The sequence below is a fragment of the Fukomys damarensis genome, unplaced genomic scaffold (genome assembly GCF_012274545.1).
Source record: "Fukomys damarensis isolate Sample0158 unplaced genomic scaffold, DMR_v1.0_HiC HiC_scaffold_16, whole genome shotgun sequence".
Taxonomy (NCBI): domain Eukaryota; kingdom Metazoa; phylum Chordata; class Mammalia; order Rodentia; family Bathyergidae; genus Fukomys; species Fukomys damarensis.
In genome coordinates this window covers 125,982,000-126,006,696 of record NW_022900928.1, presented here as the reverse complement: position 1 = coordinate 126,006,696, position 24,697 = coordinate 125,982,000, and the positions used below count along the sequence as shown (strand labels likewise).

At 39.4% G+C, this 24,697-nt stretch overlaps 1 protein-coding gene across 1 annotated transcript in view; it reads left to right on the top strand.

Moving 5' to 3' along the window:
• Nucleotides 1-24,697, top strand: part of Col4a4 (collagen type IV alpha 4 chain) — a 99,052-nt gene that overhangs the window by 22,260 nt on the left and 52,095 nt on the right. The window contains exons 5-21 of the mRNA XM_010611767.2: nucleotides 557-601; nucleotides 1,287-1,403; nucleotides 3,094-3,162; nucleotides 5,833-5,868; nucleotides 7,193-7,255; nucleotides 8,092-8,127; nucleotides 8,324-8,365; nucleotides 11,406-11,486; nucleotides 12,288-12,341; nucleotides 13,219-13,278; nucleotides 14,266-14,310; nucleotides 14,620-14,673; nucleotides 15,371-15,440; nucleotides 15,977-16,081; nucleotides 20,396-20,560; nucleotides 23,457-23,546; nucleotides 24,381-24,544. Of these exons, the coding sequence (XP_010610069.1) occupies nucleotides 557-601; nucleotides 1,287-1,403; nucleotides 3,094-3,162; nucleotides 5,833-5,868; nucleotides 7,193-7,255; nucleotides 8,092-8,127; nucleotides 8,324-8,365; nucleotides 11,406-11,486; nucleotides 12,288-12,341; nucleotides 13,219-13,278; nucleotides 14,266-14,310; nucleotides 14,620-14,673; nucleotides 15,371-15,440; nucleotides 15,977-16,081; nucleotides 20,396-20,560; nucleotides 23,457-23,546; nucleotides 24,381-24,544 (1,296 nt within the window). The remainder of the gene's footprint in view (nucleotides 1-556; nucleotides 602-1,286; nucleotides 1,404-3,093; nucleotides 3,163-5,832; nucleotides 5,869-7,192; nucleotides 7,256-8,091; nucleotides 8,128-8,323; nucleotides 8,366-11,405; nucleotides 11,487-12,287; nucleotides 12,342-13,218; nucleotides 13,279-14,265; nucleotides 14,311-14,619; nucleotides 14,674-15,370; nucleotides 15,441-15,976; nucleotides 16,082-20,395; nucleotides 20,561-23,456; nucleotides 23,547-24,380; nucleotides 24,545-24,697) is intronic.

Sequence of the window (24,697 nt, the reverse complement as noted above, 5' to 3'; positions counted from 1 at the left end):
AAATATGTACCATGGATGGCTAAGAAATCCAACTAACCAAATGAGAAAGAACCAAGTAACATGTCACAAGTGTCATTATAAGCCCCCTTTTCACTCAGTGATATGCCTTATAGATTATTTTATATTAATTTTCATAGACTGAATTTATGCCTTTACAACATGGCGTAATATGCCATATCATGGATAAAATCATCCTTTATTTCCTGGCAATGGGAGTTCTAGATTCTACCCAAACTTTGTGTAGTGCCAGTGTGTAAAGGTCCTGTAAATTGTTGCTCACATTTATGAGTTTGTTCCTGTACGATAGACCCTCAGAAGTAGAATTTCTGACTTCCAGAATGTTGAATGTTTTATTTGAGGTAGTACGGTCAGCGTTCTCAAAGTACACACAAAACGTAGAAAAGGTGCTGTTATTTAAACTCATCAAAGTAAAAGTGAGTGATAATGGCTGATGAGTATCCTTAAAAATCAGTCCTTGAGATTTCCTATTTGAGTCAATGTGTTAATTAATACTTTAGCAATGTTTATATCATTGTTTTATTTTCTGGGATTTTAGGGTCCAACTGGTGTTCCTGGATTTCCTGGTTTGGATGGTATACCTGTAAGTTTTCCTAAATGGTCTCTGTTTTTTCTTTTTGTTTTATAAAGAAAGGAGGCACACTCATCAGAATCCTTAAAACCACATGTTCAAAGAATATAAATATTGGGCAAACTTTTTTATTTTCTTACACTACTATATGGAATGGTGCTTGCATTTCAGTTTGGTACAATAATTCTAAAACATTCTTCCTGAAAAACAAGGTTCTTGCAGATTAGCGAAAGCAGATTAGAGGAAAACATTTTTCCAAATTTCAAAAATTTCAAAACATTTGTGACATCAAGTACAGTGCTCTGGAAGTAAATGCGAACTTCTAATGAAAAGCTTTATTTCCTGGTTAGTCCTAGCATTGTAAATAAGTGGATTTAAGACTGATTTCTAATATGAAAATCAAATGGAAGACAGAAGAGATATTTTGGGAACTTTGCAGTTCATTGGAGATTTTCTGATGATCTCAGGGCAAGTTTCCTTCCCAAATCTCCCAGAATGTTCTTTAACTACATTAATTTAAATCAGATGCATTAAAATTTCATATTGTTAGTTACTTTTACTATGCCACATGGGTGGGGAAGGAAGTTTTATGAATTGAAACAACATGTGAGTCACGATTTGAGATTATATTGCATAACCTTTGTGTTAGGATATTCTTGCAAAAAAAAGTCTTCACTTACAACTTTGTTTTTGGTAGGGTCACCCAGGTCCTCCAGGGTCCAGAGGCAAACCTGGCATGAATGGTTACAATGGATCAAGAGGAGACCCAGGGCTTCCAGGGGAAAGAGGAGCTCCTGGCCCAAGAGGCACCCCAGTAAGAAGCCCATACCTCAGCCTCATGGAAATCCTAAGGGAAAAGGCCCTATGGTAGGAACAGGTTTGGTGTATGCAAGCCACAGAGTTAAAGCGAGTGTTCCTGGAGCACAGTAAGCACCTGTGGACCACTGAGGGATGTGGATGGAGAGGTGGGCAGGGCTGGGATTTGCAAGGCTGGAAGACTGGTGAGTGCACATTTCTTAAGCTCTTCACATGGGACCAAACCTCACTGTACAGAGTCATCCACATTCAAGGGAGCAGAAGTTCTCCCTCACTGGTGGCTTTGGCACAGTATGTGGTACTGACCACAGTGCTGAAGTTGGCCACAATGGTCATTCTATGCAACAGCTTTCTTCCCCTTGCCTCCTTTGACATAGAAGCAGCCCTCACTCTATAGTAATGTGAAAAGGGCCATGCAAGATGAAGCCACACAAGCCACCTAAGCAACCTGAGCAGCTAATGAGAAAAATCACTGTTCTTCTGTGGCCTTTAAGATGTTCTGTTGAAACATTAAAAACTCTCTTATTGGCACTGATAAATATATAGAGAAATAAAAAATAAAACTAATGCTTATTTAGTACACTGAAATCAGTCCACTGAGAATCAGTGTTTCATTTCATTGTAAAGATTTACCATGCACAGCGTGAATGGTGCTGGCCTTCTCATTGTATATTTTATGATGCAAAATGAATGTGTTCTCTAAGCCTTCGCAAAATGTCATACTTCTTTCTCAGTTGGATTGTTTCCAATGTTGTGAAATATATCAGAGTTACTTTAACACACAGTTTTTGCCGGTGTCGTTTTCTCCGTGACATTGTCATCTTTTTCATCGCATTCTCTTTCCTAGTTTATGTTGATAAGTTCATCTTTCTTGGTTTTTCTGGCTGCCAGCATCTCTTGAATGACAGTGCCACCCACGTTCCCATTGCCAGTTGTTTCTTCTGTAACTCCACTTACTTTTCCTTGAATTTCATTTCCTATATTGCAATTTTTCACTAACTTGTTTTGCTTTTGTCTTTGTCAGCTGATTCTCTCTTTCATCTATCCATTTTTATAAAATGTTAGTGGGGTTTACTGCTGGGAGATAAGGAAACAGCTCACCAATGTGCTTTGCTCTGTGTGTGTGTGTGCACGCTTACTCTTCTATATGATAGATATACACTGATTAGTCAGTAATACCAACTTGCATCTATTGATTACGTATTGATTTGTGAGCTGAGCAGCTAGAAGTGAAGTCTGTACTCCATGCAATTACTCAAATAATTTCAGTTACAAAGTTAAGTGAAATCTGAACCATATTATTGAACTGGTGTTATTTAACTGTTGAGCTGAAATTCATGCATACTGGAGCTGTACAAAGCCAGGACTGCCTATGTAGGCAAATCTGATTTCTCAAGCAAAGTGTTGATAAAACTCACCATAAAACCATTAAGTTTCTCCCAGAGAGTTCCAGACTCTTTGAAGTGGGATCAGCCTTGAAATTTGTATGTTCTTTAAGGAGCTTGACATAATCAAGTAGTAGAACTTTTATGTGGCAACTGAATTAAGAGGTATTAAGTAGAATATGAAGATGTTATGTTAGGAGCACTTTGGGGAGGAGAGTACTTTGAGGAATTTCCTTCATATAGAAAAGAAAACACTGCAATGGTCATGCACTTTGTCCTCCTAACTGATTATTTTGTTCTTAGGGCCCTCCTGGAGCAAAAGGAGAAAAAGGAAATTCACTGTTCATTTCAGGAGGCATTAAAGGTGTTCAAGTAAGTATTATGATCTTTGTAGGTTTATTTTTTTTTCCAGTAGGTAAGCCATGCAGCAAGCATGTGGGAGGGATTTTCTGTGAAGTGTCACTTAGTGCACTGACTGTTCTTTACTATTTCCCTGACACACCGAGATGGCGCCATACTTATTGTGTGAAAATGCCGCTCTTACCATGTCTGTGACCTTCTGGAACCAGAAAACCATTTGGAATTGCAAGAACACATTTATTTCAGTTTCTCAAGGTTATCACCATTGACATTTGGGGGCAGACAGTCCCTGTTTGGGAGGCTGTCCTGAGCATCATAGGATTCTAAGCAACCTGCCTGGCCTCTGGCCTTGACCCCATTAGTTTCCAGTAGCATCTTCTTATCCCCACCAGGAACTGATCCAAACATTGCCAAAGGTCCCCCAAGTGGGGGGCAATCACCCCAGGCGAGGACCACTGATTTATTTGTAGTTAAAATATTCCATTGGTAATATTTGCCCTCTAATATAGTCAGTCACCACCATTGACTTTGAAAATCCTTCAAAGCTTCTAGCACGAGGCTTGATAAATATAATGTTTTCAGCAGGCAGTGAGGCCCAAACATGCAAGAAGCTGTTGAGTAACCACCTCGTCCCTTGTATGAGAAGCCGCGGATAAGTAAAGAGATCAGTAGCCATGATGAATCAGGAGGAGGAGGGGGTACCTTTTTGAGACATGTGGCCATGTTTCTTATGGAAAAATATTTTAAACCATTAGGCAAAGCTAGTCCTAGTTTGCTTCTAGTAAACCTTAATTTCTGTGCCACCCGAAGTAGGAACACCAAGGCACAGATCCCTTTTGTGAGTTCACGGAGTGTATCTGTAGCCTGTGCGCTGTGCATACCTGTTAGACCGGAAATGCTATGGGACTGTGGCTCTGCTTCCAGGTGTGTCCGGCCTGTAGCCAGCCATTTGCCCTCCTCCTGAAAATGTCAGAATAAAATATCTTTAGAAGGAACATACATTACCTACGTCATGTAGGAGCCCAAGATGTCCCCTCTTCACTCAGAAAAACAAGAGCAAAAATGGCCAGCAGCAGGTTGGACATGCGTGGAATGATAAATGAATAAACAAAGTCAAAACGAGGTCATTCTGGGAGCCATAATGGTGACATGGAAGGCATGAGCTGACCCGTACCACTGTGACTTAAGCAGCCTCTTTACCCCACCTGAGCCCCATTTTCCTGATTGCGAAAGAAAATTCAAATAATCTCTACCTTGCCTTCCCACTGTTAATAGGATGCATTACAATAATTCAAAGTGTAGCATGTTGTAAATTGTATAGTGTGGTACAATATTAGTTACGGTGAGCATTTTTGTAACTGTGACAACAGAAAATGAGTGTGATAGAAGAGGAGATGAGTTCGAGAATTTTTTATTAGTCCATGTACACAATACATCTTAATTATTTGTTAAAATGTTCTTATCCCCAACTCCTCTCTCCGTTTCCCTCCATCTCTTGGTTATGAGAATTCATCTTCAGACATCAAAGTTTCCTAAGAAACCGGTCTGCCGATCAATTACTTTGGGGCCAACTCTGTATCTACTCAGTCACTCAAGTGGCTATTATAAAAACATTAAAAGCAAATGAACTATATGGAGAGTTGGAACCACCAGGCATCGTCAGTGGGAATATAAAATGGTTCCACTTCTATGGAAAGCGATTCCTCATAAAGTTGAATGTAAGATTGCCATACAATCCTGCAGTTTCACTTCTGTGTACATAACCTAAAATAGTTGAAGGCGGAGACTCAGAGAATTATATACTCACTTTCACTGCGGCGTTATTTCCAGTAGCCAAGCGGTGGAAGTTGCCCAAATAGCTAGGGACAGATGAATGGATAGAGGAGTCTATCTATATAAATGTGAGTGTACCTATATAAGTGAACATTAGGCTGCCCTGAAAGGGAGGGAAATTCCAACAGATTCAATAATATGAATGAAGCTTTAGGACATCATTTTATGTGAAATAAGACAGTCATGAAAAGACAAATATGGGATGAGTCCCATTATATGAGGCTCTTAGAGTGATCAAATTCCTAGGCACACAAAGTAGAATGCTGGTTGCCAGGTACTAAGGAGAAAAGGTACTTGGGAGCTAGAATTTAATGAGAACAGAGTTCCCATAGAGGAGGATGAAAAAATTGTGGCTATCAGTGATGGTTGTGGTTGAATAACGATGTAATGAATTGAGTATCATAAAAATATCTGTACCCCCCAAGTGGGTAAAATATTAAATTTATTTCATGCATAATAAGCCTTAGATGTGTGCTGGAGCAGGTGCCACGGGCTCTCCCCATGAGGACCTTTTCTGTCCACTCAAGGGTGTTCCCAGAGAGCAACGCCTGCAGGAAATGGGGCCACTGGGTGGAGAATGGACAATGCAAACAGGAGGATGATTCTGTCTTCACTCTATATTGTCATTCTCTGGTCCTTGCTGAGTAGGAGAATCCAGGGCCTAAGAGTAGAAAAAAATAACAGCACCTCCCTGCATCCCTTCTTCAGTTGTCTTCACCCTGAAAAATTAAACAAACTGCACCCTTAAACTCATCCAAATAAACCTTTTATGTATTTCCATTTTGATACCATCCATGTTTTAGGACAATGGTGCTGTTCTTCTAAAACAGTGTACTGTTATTATTGCAGGGAGACCGAGGGGACCCAGGACCAGACGGCTTGACAGTAAGTCTCCGGAGCAGGCCTTCTCCTTCTGTTTCCCTCTCAGACAGCCTTCTGCTAACCACAGAATCCAAAAGGAAAATCCAAGTTCCTTGGTCAAAAATTATTAAGGATTTCAAGATGGTGGCAGCAGAGTGTTAAATCCATGCATGATGGCACAGGTCCCATGCGCAAGACGTGGACTTCTTCTCACCTTCCCCTTCTGTCTCTTAGTGATCATGTGGCATTGCTCAGGTACATGCAGACACTTAAAATTTCAGAAAGTAGGTCTGCTTAGTGACTACACTTATAATACATATACCTGGGTCTCCTGCTTATGAACCCCAAGTGGAAATTACCTTGGTGTCTCTCTCTCTACCATTTTTACCTGCCAAATCCATAATTGGGTATTAAATTTAATATCTCACCCCATCTTTTCTTGACTGTATTAGTCCTTCCAAATCATAACATTAATATTGAAAGAAATTGTGAGTCCTCCCAATTATCCTATAATTTTGGCCTTGCGCTTTCTTGGTGTTGAGAGATTTATTTTCCCAGGTTGGTTTCCTTGGTATTGTCTGAAGCTCAATAATGAATCAGATGTTATTGATGTTACTATTAAAATAACTAAATAGCAGCTCATCTCATATAGAAGGCAACTTCTGTATGTTCTCAAACTGAGACATGAAAGTGGAGCAGGAGGCTTCCCTCCACCTTTCCATCCTGCCTGGCTACAGCCTTCCTTTGCCAATGCACGCAGTGACTTTCATGCTTCATAAAGTTGCTCATGGTGAAGTCATCCTGATCCTGGGCTGAGAACGACAGTTCTGATCACTTTGCTCCTGTAGGCCATCTTTTCTGCATATGTTACAAAGCATAAATATATGAATATTTATATATCAAATAATCCTAATTTTAAAAAAAACTCCAGAGGTGATATAGATGGAGTTTAGGAATAGCTAGCAACATATTTTTTTTATTCTCAACTTTTTATTTGTTGGTTTGCAATCCAGTCTTGGCATGTTTCCCAAACTGCTCAGCTCAGTGGATTTTCCTGCTTCAGCCTGCTGAGTAGCTGGGCCCAGGGTTGTGGGCCTTTGTACTGGCCATTCTTATCTTTCACTCTTGCAAGGTTTACATGTTAAATCTTCTTCTGAGTCTGAACTGAATCCGATCATGGATTAACAGCTGTTGCTGCCCTCCGGCTGAGTTGGAGATGCTCTAGCTGAGAAGATGCGGGAGGAATGGATTGCGCACAGGTCTTTCTGCACTGGATGACATGCACTTCATGCTATGAATGAGGACTGGGTCGGCTTTTCACAAGTGTGCTGATTTTTCTCCTATCTAGGGATCCAGAGGTGCTCGAGGACCCACAGGCCCAGTGGGAGAGCCTGGAGCCCCCGGGCTGACAGTAAGTGCAGCCCTCCTGATGCTGTCCCTCCAACACCCAGAGGCGACACAGACATAAATGCAGAAAGTGGAATTGAAGCCCCGGGTTAGGCCCAGTGGGCTTCTTGAGTGCTTACTATCTCCCTAATCCTCAAAGCCCCACCATTGTGGGCAGGAATCCCTGCTCACACAGCTCTCTGAGTGACAAGCCACCAGCATCGTGTTTGTACGGCGCAGTCCGTCACCCATGACACCAAGTCCGTCATGCATATGTCTTATTTTTCACTGATACACGATGATTGTATACATCCATGGGCACAGCGTGATATTTCAACATAGGCATTCAATGTGTAATGATCAAATCAGAAAATGAGTATGTCACTTCAAATGTTTACCATCTATTTGTATTGGAAATGTTTAAAATCTTCTAGCCTATTTATTTGTTTTGGTACTGGGGATTGAACTCTGGACCTTGCACTTGTGAGGCAGGTGGTAGTACCACTGAGCTAAATCCCCAGCCCCTCTTCTAGCCATTTTAAAATTATTATTATTAGCTTTATTCACCCTTCTGTGCTGTAGGACACTAGAATTTAATCCTCTTTTCTAACTGTATTTTTGGGCCCAATGACCAACTCTTCTCTCTGCCTCCTTCTCCAGGCTTCCTCTTAACTGTTTTGTCTCTATTATTTTGCCATTCTGCCATCTGCTTCTTCTTTTTATCTTTTACAAATGAGCACGAAGATAATAAGCATATTTTAAAACCAAGTGTTTCCTACATAGGAACGTGGGGCAGCCGGTGAGATACCTTTTGATGTCTATGACTGGTAACTGATTTGTGGTGTTTTGTCATTGACCTAGGGATTGCCAGGCCACCCTGGGAGTCCGGGTTTGAAGGTAGGTGGTCATAAGTAAGATACATAAACAGAGCCTACTCAATGAAGCAACTAGCATCTGGCATTTGTCATACTGTGTCTTTCCTCCTATCAGACTCCCCAAAGATTTGAATAAACTTCATTAAAAAATCTTACTTGCTTTCTATTACTTTTTTAAAAGTCAAAAGAAATTAGATTTACTTTCTTCTCTTTTTCAGGGCAGTCCTGGTATCGGAGTAAAAGGGCAGATGGGGGACCCGGTAAGGATCTCCTTTGCACGGAGTAGCAGGTGTTACAGGGCTTGCACAGTCTAGCTGTGGAGGCTGTCCAGATTTAGTATTTGGCTGGCGTTCAGCATCTAACCGCTGCCCATTTTTATGGCTGAGAGCTTCTCTTTGCTGAATTACCATAGCCCTTTCACTTTACCAATACCTTTAGCTGTAAAGTGACAGAGAAAACAACGCTAAACTCAAGTTAATTTATATGGCGTGTTTCACTCTAGCAAGAAGAGATGTATAGCACTCTTGACTATATGTATCCTCACAGCAGTGGCTTTGCTTATTTACTTGATTTGTCTGGCTTACTTCCCCAAATCCTGAAATCCACACTGGAGGATAAGTGGCAGGAATATAAGCACTTAAGAACACGATCCCCACTTTCCTCTACCAATTCCCTTGAGCCTTCCTCTGCGCCCAGACCCTCCTCAACCTCCTCTTCTCCCTTCCTCACACAAAGTCCTTCCTGCGAAAGCATGAAACTTAGTGAGGGTGCTCTTTAGAAAAGTGATTTCAGATGGTAGCTTGTCTGGAAACAATCAGAAGGTCCAGCAGTAGGTGAGTGACTCTTTCAATAAGGCTGGGCAGATACTGAGCATCTACTCTAAGCCAGGCTACAACGGGCACTGAGTGTGTACTTAGCGAGGTAGAACGGATTCCTGCTCTCCTGAGGTCAGCTGTGGCATAATCATTAACAGAACAAGGCAGTAGCCAAAAATGCAGATGAAGACGTCATGGTGTGGGGAAATGTCCCTGATGAAAAAGAACAAGTTAGAGACATATAAACCCAACTTGGTAACAGCAGTGACGACAAAGACGGTAAAATACACCGAGAGATGGATTCTTCAGCATGACACTCTGGATAGTTGATTGTTTCAGGGGGCCCTTCTGTGGTTTCCACGATTGTTCAGAGCCTCTATCCTTTAGCCACTGGATGCCAGCAGCATCCTTTCCCCTCAACTGTGATGACCCGAAATGTGCCAAGATGTCCAAATGTCCCTGGGAAGAAGCAGTTTCCAGTCGCTTCCCTCCCCTTCCAACCCGGAGAACCACTGACTCAAACAGATGACTGAATGAAAACACATTGAAATAATCTTTGTCCCACTTGGAAAGTCATGGACCCCTGCGAATGTTTGTCAAAGCCGAAGCCCACCTCCCCATGTAATCGAGACCCAGTGGCTCAGAGAGCCACCCAAGCACTGACGCTGTGTGATTTTCAGAGCCAAGGAATTTGGATGCCTTTGCAAACTGAGGCTATAGAGTAATGTGGATGTATTTGGCCGTGAGGTGGCCCTTCACATGATCCAAATATGCGTAACGCCTTTAAATTGTCAGATGAATGATGCATCCTCTGGAATATTGATACAGAATTCTCAGGTGTTCAAGAACATGTTTTTCCACCCTATTTTGAGAAACACTGCCCTACATCATGGCTACTAATTATTCCCAGGTGATATCATCATGTACATTTTTACGTATTATTCTTCATAGATTTCTTTAATACGCTTTTGACTGACCTGACTAAATGTCCTTTTACAGTATGAAAAAAATACTAGGATGGCCTGTAGTTTGAAGAAGCTTCCTGTTTGTTGGCCTTAATGAGATGTCCTCAAACTACCTTAGCTATGAGAATAAGGATGGTTATTATTACCCACCCATATTAGCCATTTACTCATGAGTTGTTTGGGGGTTTGGTTTAACCATTTATTTATGCACTATGAAGAATAGCTGGTATACTAACACTACTATATCAGCTACCAGGACATATCAAGGGAAAAGAAAAGACAGTGTTTCTTGGCTGTTCTGTAGCTTCCCAGATCTATGCAGAGATTGAATTCCTTTTTCCGTATAAACAACATAGTATTCTTTCAAAAATCCCACTTACCAAACACAATGGCTTTAATAATTATATATTTGAGAGTGTACTTTGTTCTTAATGTGTGGCTATAAGCATCTTATGTATATTTTTTATTTAACAAAACAATGCTTTGAAGGAGGCAGTATTCTAACCTCTTTTTCTTTTTTTTTCTAACCTCTTTTTCACCGAGAGTAAAAGCAAGGTATAGGGAATTTAAGAAACTAGGACTAAAAGATATTGTAAAGAAACATCCTAGTACCCACCACCAGCAAGGGCCTGGTGTGAAAACACAGGTGACCTGCTCACAGCCTGGTCTTAATTGCCAAAGGGGAATGACAGTTCTAAGTGCAGAACCATAGTGACAATCAGAAAACTACAAAGTATCTAAGGATGAGAATTCATTGTTTTGTTATGGAAAAATCAATTCAAATGCCCCTTTTTTCTCCAAGGCAACAATATCTATAATAACACAAATGAAAACTTGGCTAATTACTTTATATAGTTTTAAAGTATTATTGAAAGTAAAAAGTAACCTAAATTTATTTAATATACATTTTTTTAGAAATCTAGCCAGTTTAGATTGGCTTGCAAATCATACTACATTTTTATGATAGATTATTTGATAGGCTTTAAAAGTCATGATTTTGAAGAATCATTAATACAGTTGGAAAATGGTAAAAATTGTCATAAAAATATGACATTATTTAAAAATTTAATAAAATATAGATTATATTTTATTGTATATTTTATGCTAATGTATTATATAGTGTTTTTCTAGTTATTTTAAACTTTTTAACACCATTTTTTCACATATACCTATGTACATTTGTATATATATAAACGTATGCATACGTTTGTATACACAGATATATGCACAATCACAAGGAATTATACCAACTCTTTAATAGAGGTTATCTCTGGATGCTAATATTATGAGTCATTTTCATTTAAAAATTTATATTCAACTGTGCACTATTTCTATAAGGAACAAAAAACTATCATTTTTTTAATTATGAATTTGCCGTGGTTTATACTTTAAATCCATGACATGGGATTGGAAGCATTATAGCATAATGTATGAGTGAAACAAAAAAGTGTGTTTTGCTTCAAAACATAATTTAACATGCAAATCCTATTCTCCTGGCTTTTTTGTTGTTGTTGTTTAAGGGTGAAGTTGGCCAACAAGGTTTTCCTGGACCCACCCTACTGGTAGAGCCACCTGAATTTTGCCTCCATAAAGGAGAAAAGGTAACATCACTCCATAAGTCGAACTGTAAGTCACTGCAACACTTCCTGAACACACACCCATGGCAGCACAGTGCCGGCGAACATTGTGTGCGTAGCAGTGCTGATCTCAACAGGCCAGTGCTATAATTGGCCCCATTGTATTGGGGTGAATTATGAAGGTGTGGAAGATTTCATTGTTCCCAAGTTTACTCAGATGCTGAATGGATACCTTGTTCCAGGTGCTATCATGTGCCAAGACCTCTAAAGACAGAGCCTCATGAATATTGGGTTGATATGTGGACAGAAAAGACCACAGCAGCAAGCCCATTTGTCTGTCCTAGGATGTTATGGATGAGTCTGATGTCTTGGTAACTGAAAGGGTAACATGCACAGAGCTGAGCATGTGACAAACTGTAGCAAATGTTAATTCCTCTGTTACCCTTGGCCACATGCAGAATCTGTTATATATGTGTGTGTGTGTGTGTGTGTGTGTGTGTGTGTGTGTGTGTATTTTTTTAATTACTGGCTAAATTCCACTACTTCAGAATGAACCACTTCTTTTGGTGACTGCTTTCTCATATTTTACGTCTGTGACCCTAGTTCCATGGTGGCCCACCCCACACCTCATGCATTTCTGATACTGTCTTGAAGTGTCCGGGTCCTGGGTATGCGGGGATCTTAGTTGCTAATTAGTAGCGATGAAGAGTATTCCCTTATTAACATAAACTAATGAAACAGGTCATGAGAAGAGATGATTTCTAGGAGATGGAATCTATGATACATAAGTCAGATTATATTCTTCATATGTGTGGCTTTTTTTAGGGTATAAAAGGAATTCCTGGAATGATTGGACCTCCAGGACTGCCAGGACTCAAGGTCATTTATTTAAATATCTTTTTCATTTGTATTAGGTGCTTACTGAATTTCAAATTTTATTTTGCATGAGGTGCCATTGTTTTGAATGCTAGTCTATATGAGGTGTGATCAAAAAATATAGTGAACATTTAATTTTTTAAAAATGTGTTACAGTAAAAGTCACATGAGCATTATCCCCCTCAAAATGTTTCCCTTTGCTTCAGACCCACTTCTCCCATAGCTCTGGCTACTGTCTGTAGCAGTTCTGCAAGTTCTTTTTCATGAGTGTCTCTAAATGTATTGTCAGGGATGCCTGCATGTCCTGAATAGTTTCAAAACATTTCTCTTTCATGGTCACTTTGGGAAGGACCCAGAAGTCATAGGCTTCCAGGTGCAGTGAGTAAGGTGGACGAGGACCCTCAATAATGTTTTCACTTGGCAGAAACGTATGAACATTTTGAATCAGTTCAGGACATCAAGGCATCCATGACAGCACCTCTAAAGAAACGCACGAAAGGGCACTTCCAGAACTGCTTCAGAAAGTGGCAAGCATGACGAGATAAAGTGCTTCCAAGCAAGAGGAAATGTTATGAGGGGGGTTGATGCCAATGTGCCTTTTACTGTAGTAAATTTTAAAATTTTGATTTAAATATTAACTGTATTGTCTGATCATACATTCACATTACTAGACTTTTTTTTTTTTTTTTGGTACTGGGGATTGAACTCGGGTCCTTGCGCTTTCAAGGCAGGCCACCGAACCACTGAGCTAAATCCCCAGCCCAAGACTTTTTACTATCTCATTGTAATTCCACAGGGCCTCTAGATTAATGCACTTGATTTAAATTGTTGCTTTCTTGTTCATGAAACAGTGTTGTCTAAGTGTTGTGATCTTTTAAAGGGAGAACATGGTGTTGGGGTGAAAGGAGAGAAAGGCATTCCTGGCTTCCCAGGACCTCGGGTAAGGATAATTTTTCTTACCTTCTGTGAATTTGGAGGCATTGCTCTTCTACAGATTTGTAAGAGTAGATTTGTAATTCCCATGAGCTCAAAAGTAGAGAACATCTCACATAAGAACCATATATTTTGGAGAACAAGAATTGTGTGATAGGTAAAAGTCCCAGCGCATTCCTTCTATTGGCATCATTTACATAAATGAGGCATGCAGAAGACAAAAAAATACGAGAGCAAGTAACAGGATTATGGCCTCTCTTGTGTTGCTCAGTGTCAGTGTGATAGTTATTTGGAATAGTTAACTTACACCTATTCCATAAAAATAAGATGCTGATCTAAGAATAGAATTTTGGAAGAAAAGCTCAATATCAGGCAACTAACATCACCACATGTGTTTTTAATGGGATGCCCCTGGGATCCACCGTACAGTTTCTAGCTGGACATGGGCATTGAGCTTATTTAACTCTAGATTTGGTACCGAATGGGGTAACGTTGGCTTTTATGATCCTTTTTATCATGAACCCATGGTCATTTTTTATGAGTGGTTCACAGAACAACTCTTAATTTCTAGACACATATAGTGCAGTGATTTTTAAAGATAGTTGACTTAGTGCAAGGATTAAATTAAACAAATTAAAATGGGAAGTCAAAACAATGAAAATACATTCTTAATCAAAACACTGGCAATGACATGAATCAAATAGAATTAAGGATCAAAGTAGCAGGGCCAGGGATTTAGCTCAGTGGTTCTGCTGCCTGCCTCTCAAGCACAAGGACCTGAGTTAGATTCCAGGTACCAGAAAAAAAAAAATCAAAGTAGCAAAAATTATAAATAAATGGAATGTGTTTTATATTAATTTCCTTTGATTCAACTGTTTATGCAAAGAAGACTATGTATGCATAGAACAATTTGATGAGGTAAAAATATTATACAACAAGTCAGCTCGTGCATTTTAATTTAATTCTGCTTGTTGATTTTTCCTGAATCCATTAGGGTTACCCTGGTTCCTACGGATCTCCAGGTTTTCCAGGACTAAAGGTAAATGTGCATCATTATAGAGATGACAGGTACCTGTCCACTAGTAAGTGCAGTTCAGCATCTCTCAGAGATTGTGCTATTGGATGCCAGCGCTTCCAGTGATTGGGAGGCAGACACATTTACTCCATGGATTACAGGATTGAGCTGGGCTCTAAAAACTGAACCTCAAAACTGTCTGATGTAGCGCATGAGCATCAGACTTTACTCAGAGCCTCAGTGAGCCTGTGTCATTCAGATTAGATGAGAATGAGCTAATTTGTCACCTGATTATATTTAATTTTTAAAAATACACATTTGGCTTGTTTGTAGGGAGAACAAGGGCCGGTTGGAGATCCTGGGCTATTTGGATTTCTTGGCCCAAAGGTAAAAAAATGATTCTATTAAATATATTCTGATAAAATCTTATCTCCCTTATATTATCTAGTGCATTTTAAAGAACCATTCAAAAATGAATGAAAGAGTTTGAGTTAGTTTTATATTATTTTAATGCATGCTGTGGTTTAGTATGCATGATTACTATATTATCCTATCATTATATTAAGCATAATTATGGCATCGTGTTTGTTTATTCTGCTGGCAATGGAACCCTGAGCCTTGCATCTGGTAGGCAAATACTCTACCTCCGAGACACATCCCCAGCCCTATGATAATGTTTAGTATTTGCTGCTAAAATGAAAGGAGGATTCAGAATTTACAGGTGAATAAATTATTTGTACTGGAGCACCACATTACATACTAATGCATATACTCTATTTAAAAAAAATTAGTGACTTCAGAAGTATTTAATGTATGGCCATATGAAAAATTTTGTTGGACTTTAATTTTTTTTTCTTTCGTGGAAGTTTTGTCAGTTTCTTGTTTACCTCTCTGTGTAGGTGGGAGATCAATATATCTTTGTTCTTCCTGGAACTTCATGAACCCTTCATTTCCCTAGTCAGCCTACAGCCTCTACTCATGTGATTGTGCGAGTGGCCTTTCTAATATTTGTTTAAATGCCCAGAGTTAAACATGATTTAAACAGTCATACTTCCAAGAAAAGTGAACAAATGAATAATTTCAGGGGGATCCTGGAGACCGCGGGTACCCGGGACCACCAGGGGTTTTGGTAACTCCGTCTCTTCCACTCCAAGGTTTGTGTTCTATTCATTTCCTCCACAGTTTATGCAGAAATAGGATGGCTTGAGTGTCCCAGCCAAAAGCGTCTGGCCCGTCATTCCTGTGGCTTGTGCATTAGGCAAGTTAATACCTGAAATTTAGCATGAAAATAAAATTATACACATGCAGGTAGAGAGGCACATCTTGGTTCATGTCTAGTGGTCTAAGATATCAAATTTTATTTGTTTGTAAACTGTATGCTGTGATTTCCATAATGAAAATTTTCAGAAAATAATATTTTTAATTCCTAAAAACATAGAAGATCATTTGACTAACACCTCTTGAGGTGCTACTTCTTAGTTAGAACCCTAGATCAATGACAGGTAGAGGTCACACGAAGTTCATCTGTGAAGGCCAGCATGAGGGGACCCAATCTAAGATATTCCACCTAAAATGTGTCAGAAAACTTCAAGAGTCCCCAATTATGTTTCTGAAGCCTCACAGAAAGTCATTATGTCTGAATTTCAAAATGTATACAGAGTTTATTGACACCTATCATGATCTTTGGCAGGTCCTCCAGGAGACCCAGGATTCCCTGGCCTCTATGGAGAAATGGGAGATTTTGGACCTCCTGGTCCCCCAGGTCCTTCAGGCCAACCAGGGGAAGCTTGTCCAGGTACGGATCTGCTGCATTTTACATCCCGGATTCCCTACATCACATCCACTGATACACTGAGATCGTCTTAGGAGTGTTTAAAAGAGATCAGTGCCCTGCTCACCTCAGACCCAGCAAACAATGCAAATGTGGCCCTGCATTTCTAATGTACCGTCAGTATGAGGATAACTGGACTCAAATCAATCGATCATTTATTAGGAAAAAAATACAGGCTCATTAGCTGATCAAATTATATCAGCCATGTTGTGAGGAACATAGACACACAACAGGCCTCCCCCAAGGTGGCAAATTAGATTTGAAACTGCAGCTAGAGTTAATGTTTCCTCATGTTCCTGGGCTCTCCTTGTTGACATCTACTTGTAAAATTTCGATCATCTACCAAGGCCCCAATTTAAGCCTTCTATATGCAATGTACAAAAGAAATTATGACTGAAAAATAAAACTTTGATTCAGCCTTACTTCAAAGAAAAGACTTTGCTCTTCCTAAAAGAAAAACAAAACAAGAGAACTATAGGTCATAGTGACATTAGACTTAAAGCCCAGGAGAGTCCTGTTGGTATAAGGGCCGAGAGCTACTGGGGGAGCTGGGCTGATTAATATTCCTGGTAAGGCTGGGAATAGAAGTTAAAGAACATTTGCATTTTTCAAACCCAGGAGAACAGAACATGTGAGAGGAGCAAGTCTTGAATAAATGTAATTTTATCCAGCCTGTGTCTCATTATATTTACTGAGAAAGCCTAAGGAAGTTGTCTGAGATATTCAGCTTCTAAATACAAGACTCTTGTTTGTTCTGTAAATCTAGCTTCTACTCTGCAGGGTTGGATGATCACAAAGGTCCTACAGCTTTGTCGAGATCATTTATTCTTTACGCTGTCTTAACTTAATTGACCCAGGACTGTACAAATCAGATGATAGAATATTCTGTTGGTTAGAAAGCACTAGACTGGTCTTAGATCTCTCCTTTTGGTATTGTTTATAATAAAATAGCTTCTCCAGCAAGTTGAAATCAAAACCCAGTGGGCATAAAGAACAAGGGTCTCTAGAAGATTCAAACACAAATATATAGGAGGCTTTTAATTCCACTTTAAAAATAAATTAACCAAGTGGCTTTAAATTACTGACTGTGATCCACAGTAAGAAATGTGCTTTATCTTGCTGTCTGTTTATATATATTACTCAAATTTACACATGTAATCCCATGGATTAAAACAGACTTCATTGCATAAAACCTTTTTGGTATGGAATATACCCTGGTGTCTATTCTATTCTTTTCTTTGGAAAAAAATTTTGATGCTTACCACAACTTCATTGATTTCATGCCCAACTGTGGCAGGGTCAAGGCGGAAATACACGGCAACCCATTCTCTCTGTTAGCAGAGGATGAAGCGTCCTCCTTGGGAGAGGGCAGGCAGTGGGAATCATCCAGGTTATCCAGTGGCTGGTTGTGGAGAATCCCAGTCAGACTGAGGGAGAGCAGGAAGCCTGGACAGCAGCCAATATACCAGGAGGCACATTTTCATTTATTCTTAATGCATTAAAGTACAGAGCCCTTAAAATACATATAATTTTTATAGTTATCTTCATTACATGCCATGGGATGAGGGTTTTAGAATCAGACACCTATAATCAGATCTCAGCCTTACCATTTAGTGGCTCTATATAGTACACTGTAGGATAGTACTTCAAACTACAAGGACTCCAATTTCTGCTGCTTATAAACTATCTAATCTTAGGTATTTATTAAACACCTCTTTAACTCACTTTTCTTATTTGTAGAATGGGCTCTTGTTAGGACTGAAGTTATATGTAGACAATCCTTAGAACACAGCCTGGTGCATAGCAAAGAATTAGTGCACTAGCTGTTATTTACAGTGTCACTGATACTTGGCCTCAATTTTCTGTGTCTTGTCTAAAAGGTATAAATTCAGCAGGTTTTTGTGGGGAAAAGATAAAGTTTGCAAGTATATGTATGTACATGGTCACCACAGCTACTACTGTAACCTGCATGCTATGTCACTGGCTACTGACAGGGTTTTTGTTATTTAATGCTGAACAAATTACCCCAGATCTAGTGGATTGAAACAATAATAATTCTTATATTGCCTCTTACTCTTTGTGTAGTTTAAGAGTTTAGGAAGAGCTAAAGTGAGCATTTCTGGCTCAGGGATTTTCACATGGTCACAGTCACATAGAGACAGAAAGCAGAGATTCAGTCCTAGCTGATAATCTCTTTCCTGTATGTCTTGGCTACTTTTTTCATTGCTGAGATAAAATAACCAACACCCAAAGTTAAAGGAGGAAAGGTTTATTATAGCTTGCAGTTTATAGCAGTTTCACTTCATAGTTGGCTGTCTCTGAGGCAGAGTGGCACGGTAGAGGGGGATCACAGAGGAGAAACAGTTCATGGTGGGTAGAAGGCAGGAAGGCAGCAAAGCAGTGAAGTATTGAGGAAGCAAGCTGCAAGTGGCAGCACAGTCATCTTTCTGTCCTTTACGTCCTGTCCAACCTATATACCCTTGAGGCAGGTAGCACTCATCCCCAGGGTGGGTCTTCCTATTATCCACACCCAGAACTAAGACAAATCAGTCAGTAAACTAATTTAGTAATCACACATCCTTAATCCCAGCATCATACCCTCTAGATCCATCTACCTTTGGAAAGCTCCACCAATGACCACATGAGGTTTTGGGGGGACACCTAGACATGAGCCATAGCATTGTATTTGTGGTGACATTTCAGAGCCTCCCTGTGTGGGTTTTCTACTTATTTAGGCTTCCATACAGCACCAGAGGGATCAAAGTAGTGCAGTTGTCTGCCTGGCAGTTCAGGACCCCAAGTCCCAGGTGTTTCAGCTTACACGGCAGGTGCAGTAGGGGCATGTCAAGGTTCTACAAGAGCATGAGGGGCCAAAGTAACTGTGATGCTATCTTTGAGAAATGCAGTCTTCCATGAAGAATTCTGGAACCAGGCCAGCTTAGGAAGAAGGAGCTAGGAGAGATGGTCACATTCATCTAAAAGCTTCCAGCTGTCTTTAAGCCAAGGACACCTACCAGCAAGAGGGGTCGAATGTCAAGGACAGCCAAGATTTATCTGCTGTTGCACCTCTTGGACCCTCATATGAACACACAAAACATCTGAACATTCACCAAGCTCATGCTATTGCTAGATATTGCACTAAGCTCCTTATGTGGATTATATATTTAATCCTCATAATAAGGCCAACAGATAGAGAAGATTTAACAGCTAAATAGCCTAAAGTCCCATGGCTAGGTGGAAAGGCCAAATTCAAAGCTGGCACCTCTGTTTTGTTAGCAACCTGAGCTGCTGGGAAAGGTAGGATGTTTATGCTCTACATAGACAATTAGGTGGCTCTATATTTATCCACTAATGTGCTAATAAGATTATTGAGATTAATTTTAACAAGTTATTATGTAGAAAGATTGAAAAATAATTTAAATTAAATATATTTATTTCCCTATAGCTCTAAAGAGCAGTGAAGAGGTAGGAAAGTCTGACTGTCCAAACCTGTTTGCACTTGAGTTTGTTTCAAAGAGAGCAAAGTATTTTGATAGCTGACATATTCACTTATTTTTGAGCTGTTTTCTACCATTTTTTCATTTAATGCAGTTTATTCAGATTATCATGATTTCACTCTTTCTTTCTAGCTATAATATGCTTTGTGTTAAGCCAAGTTTTTAAAACTTTTTTTTCTATGTCTACTTCTTTTAAGCACTGTCATTGGGAATAATTTTATTTTTTTTAAGAGCTTTGCTGAGATATCATTAACATAAAATTTTATTTTTTTAAGGTATACAACTTGCCATTCCAGTGTAGGTACACATTATGAAATGATTATCACTTTCCAACTGATTAATCTCCACACAGTTACCATTGTGTGTGTGTGTGTGTGTGTGTATGTGTGTAAGAGAATTTAAGATCTATCCTCTTGAATTTTCAAGTATGCAGAACCATATTGTTAAATATTGCCCCATGTTGTGCATTAGATCTCCCAAACTTGTTCATCTTACAGAACTGAGATTCTGTAATATAACGCCCTGATCTCTCCTTGCTCCTGCTCCTGACAGCCACCATTCTACTCTCTGTTTCTGTGACTTTATTTTATTTGAGAGAGATCATATGACATTTCTGTTTCCTTGCCTGGCATCTGTCACTGAATGTAGTGTCCTATGTCGCCATCCATTTCCCTTAAACCACTTTCATGATTTGAGGAAGCATGTACAAATTGTGATTTCTTTTGCCAGGAATCTTTACTCTGTGAGTACAAGTGATTTTCATTATTGCTTTGTCTTGCAGGCATTGTTGGACCTCCCGGACCACCAGGGCTTCCTGGTCCTCCGGGGTTTCCAGGGGAAGCGGGTATTCCTGCGAGGCCTGACTCTGTCCCAGGAAAAGCAGGGCAGCCAGGACCCCCCGGCTTACCCGGACTCCCAGGGCTTCAAGGAACCCCAGGGCCGAATGGTAGAGCATTTGTTGTTTATATTCTCTAGAATTTATGCTGCACTTGACTTTTGCAGGGTCATTCAAACAGCATATATTTCTAAATATTTAAAACTAAATATTAAAGCCATATAATGTTTCACGAACCAAATTAGTAGTATTAAAATTATTTTACAAATAAGCTGAGGTTATCAGTTTATCTCTAACAGATGCAATCAATTAATCAGGGATGTAAGGGGAAATGATAGAATTTTGTAAAGCAATACAATTTTTACTTTTTAAACATAGTTTTTATTTTTGTCAGGTGTATATAAGCCAGGTTTAAAGGGCAAACTGCTATAATAAGGTCTGTAATGAAGAACAGAAATCCCAGGAGGCAGCCGCTTCTTTTATCTTTCCTCCACAGGGATGATTATTTCAAAACATGCAGCTGAATCTTTTACTGTTTGTACATTGCCATTTGACATACACATGTTGTTATTCCTTCATTTTTCACTGTGGGCATTGTCTTTTGACTTCACCCTGTAGAAAATGAATGTAACTCATTTACCAGCATCCCACCACATAAGTACATTTACCACTCCTGTGACATGTCAGTATAGTTTTTGTCATGAATTTTTTTTGGGGGAAGTACCAGGGATTGAACACAGGACCTTGCGCTTGCGAGGCAGGCGGTAGAACCACTGAGCAAAATCCTGGCCCTGTCACGATTTTGATTATGTAAATATTCAGTGTATACCCAGAATGGCTGTAGAAGTGCTACTCACAAATTGAGCTATGTCTTAATATATTTATTACTTTCGCAACACAACATGTTGTAAATTGCCTTGTTTCCTTTGTGTGTTACCTTGGTGTTTTATATAATTGTTATTATCCTATTTTGAAATCACTCAGAATTATGTAAATCTCATCATTATATGCTCAACTGATTATTCTGTCAGTATTATCTCTTTGAATAAATCTTTTCTGGAGCTTTTTTACTTGTTCAAATTAGGTTATGTTACAGTTTGGTTCCGTTGTTGAGATACTGTTTTGAAAATTTTCACCATTATCCTGAAATTTTTGTCAACCCCCCCATCTCTCTGTGTTTTTCTTTTTCTGTCTATCTGTTTCTCTCTTTTTTTCCCACAACTTGTATTTCTTGCTGTATACTTCCTGAGACGGTATAAATGAGTAAAGTAGGGAAACTTCCTTTCTGAAAATGACTATTCTGTTGTGTATGTAATTTGGTTGACAGTTTGGCTGAATATAAAACTCTGATTGGAAATCTTTTTCCTTAGGACTGTGAAACATTCTGCATTGTTTTCTATTTTCCTGTGGTACTACTAGAAACTCAAATAACATTTATATACTTGATTCTTTATTTAGAATTTAGGAAGCTTGTGGGACAGAAGCTTTTGTCTTCAGTGCTTTAACTTTCAGAACAGTTTGCCTTTGTGTGATATATTCAAATTCACTTGCAAGTACTCAGTGGCAGTTTTCATACAGCACATCTTTTATGTCTGGAAGTTTGTTTTCAAGTATTTGTTTGAAGACATTGTCTCCTCCCCTTTTTCCCTTTTTTTTTCTTTTCTTATTCTGGACTTTATATTTACTTGTTTGTTAAAAAGCCAATCTAAGGCCAGATGTGGTTACACGTTTCTATGATCTCAGAACTCTGGGAGACTGGAGATTTGCAAGTTCAAGTCCAGCCTGGGCAAGTTAGTGGCTTAGGGAGACCCTGTACCCAAATGAAAAATTTTAAAGGGGCTGAAGATATAGCTCAGTGCAGAGGCCCTGGGTTCAATCTCCAGTACTGCACACACACACACACACACACACGCACAATTACATGTCTTTTTTTTAACCTTGATTATGCTTATCACTTTATTTTTCTAAAAGAGTTTTTGGTAGATTTCTTTAACTACAGCTTCCAACTTTCCTCTGAAAATTTCTATCATAATTCATAGGCACTATTTCCTTTCTGAGGATTTTATTATTGTTTTTTCTCTTTAATGCTTCCTTTTGCAGCAGCCTGTTCATGTTTCAGGGATAGCATGTCCTCCCTCATATGCTATTTTAATTATACTTTTTGTTTGTTTGTTTGTTTGTTTTCTTCCTGTAGCATTGTCTGTTTTCATTAATGAGAGTGGAATGGGAGAGGCTGGTTGTTTTTATTTTCTCTTTTGACTGCTGCAATTTCTGGGAAGGGATCTTCTTGTCTAAATTATTCCTTACCAGATCGTCCTATTTTGACTGCTGTCATTCTACTCCCTCTGCTCTAAGGAGGATGCTGATGTACTTTGCTTCTTCCTCAATTTTCCCCATTTCTTGTTTAGATCTTAGCCTTTTTAGGGTCTGCAAAGACCTTTTACATTTTACTTCTGTTTCTGTTATACCTCCCCATTTTGTTTCTCCTACAGATTTGTGTCTTTTAATAATATTCTTTGTCTTTTATTCTACTGGGATTTGGAGAGAATGTAAAATTTTCTGTTTGCATTGTGTCTGTCATCTTTAACCAGATGTGTTCATAATTTGCAAGCCATGTTATATGTTTTACTCATTACCTAATAATTGATAATTGACAGGGGAAAATATTTCTCATAGCATGACTATTTTTTGTTGATTTTGTTTTGCTACTTTGTGTTTGTTGCAGGTTACCTTGTTTTGCACTAATTTGGGGCTAGGATTAAAGACAGCTTTATCAGTGGTTATGGTGGTTTAAGTATGCCATGACAAGTGCATGTTGTGTATGTGTACATGAGAATAAGAGAGAGAGAGAGTGAGTGTGTGTGTCCTGGGGAAAGAATGGAACAAAGCATGAGGCTGAGAGGGGCGATGTAGGAAGGAAGATGTGAATGCAAGAGACTCTGGCTCTATAGGAGACTTTAACAAAGCTCCTGTGATTCTCTCTGCCCACCCATTATCCGCTATACAGTGGTACATTGCAGTGCTGGGCTCCTTGGACCACATGGAATAAAGGGCAAAATGGGCTCCCCAGGAGGAAGAGGCTCAAAAGGAGATAAAGGCAAGTGTACATCAGAGATGGAATTTCTAGAAGACAACTGCATATGGAGGCTGGTGGGGGGCGGGTGTGTGTGAGATGTGCTATGTGGCATCCATTCGAATGGGTTATCCCCCTTAGTTACTCCCTATGAGTTCTCTGCTTCATTGTATGCTCTGATATGATTAAAGTCACCAAGAAGTCACATCCTGGTACCTTCGAATATAAAGGCCATTGAAATTTGCCCTGAACGATGACTTTGCACACAAGGTCTTTTTGATTTTTTTGAGAGTGGCACATACAGGACAGTATAGATATTTTGTTTCCTTTTTTCTCTGTGAGTCCCGTATTTCTCAGACTCATTCATTGAATGCTTACGGCTCTAGGTTCTCCATTTTAAATTCTTTGGAAATTTCTGAGTGACTAAGACAGGTGATTCAACAGCACAGTACAACCAAGGAGTTTGACTTTCCTAAAGACTTTTTTTAAAGTCCTGACAATTAGAAAATATGTTGTGGTGAATTAGCCATTGTAATATGCAAGACAATCCATAATATCCCTTCATATATTACCTCATTTCCTTGATTATTGAGGGTTAACATCCTAACCAATTTTTTTTCTTTAGTTGAAGCCAAACACAGAAGCCAAATTATTTGTAAGTTTTAAAAATAAGAAAACTTCCCCGGGGCAATGCCCTGTGCTACCACCCAGGCCTCCCAGACCATGTTATCAGTTGTCCATGATAAGAATCGTGCCTGTCAGACAGTTTTTGTGCCCTCTTTGTACAGAGGAGTCCTCATCGGGGGTTATTTCTCAGGAAATGTGACAAAGCTGACAAAGTTGCCTTTTCCCCTCTAGGAAATGAAGGACTCTGTGCCTGCCCACCTGGCCCTGTGGGCCTCCCTGGCACTCCGGGGCTACCTGGGAGGCAGGGCCATAAGGGAGATGCAGGGCCGCCAGGCTGGCTTGGAGAAAAAGGCGACCCAGGCCCTCCTGGTGCTGAAGGACCACCAGGGCAACCAGTGAGTAGCTCCTCCTAGTCCTCATCTTTCTAGTAAGAGACAGAGAGAATTCAAGGCATCCTTTTCTAATTTATAGGAGATATAATCTGTAATTTGAGGCAATACATATTCATGACAAAAAAAATCATTACTAAAAAACCCTATATTCCTTCA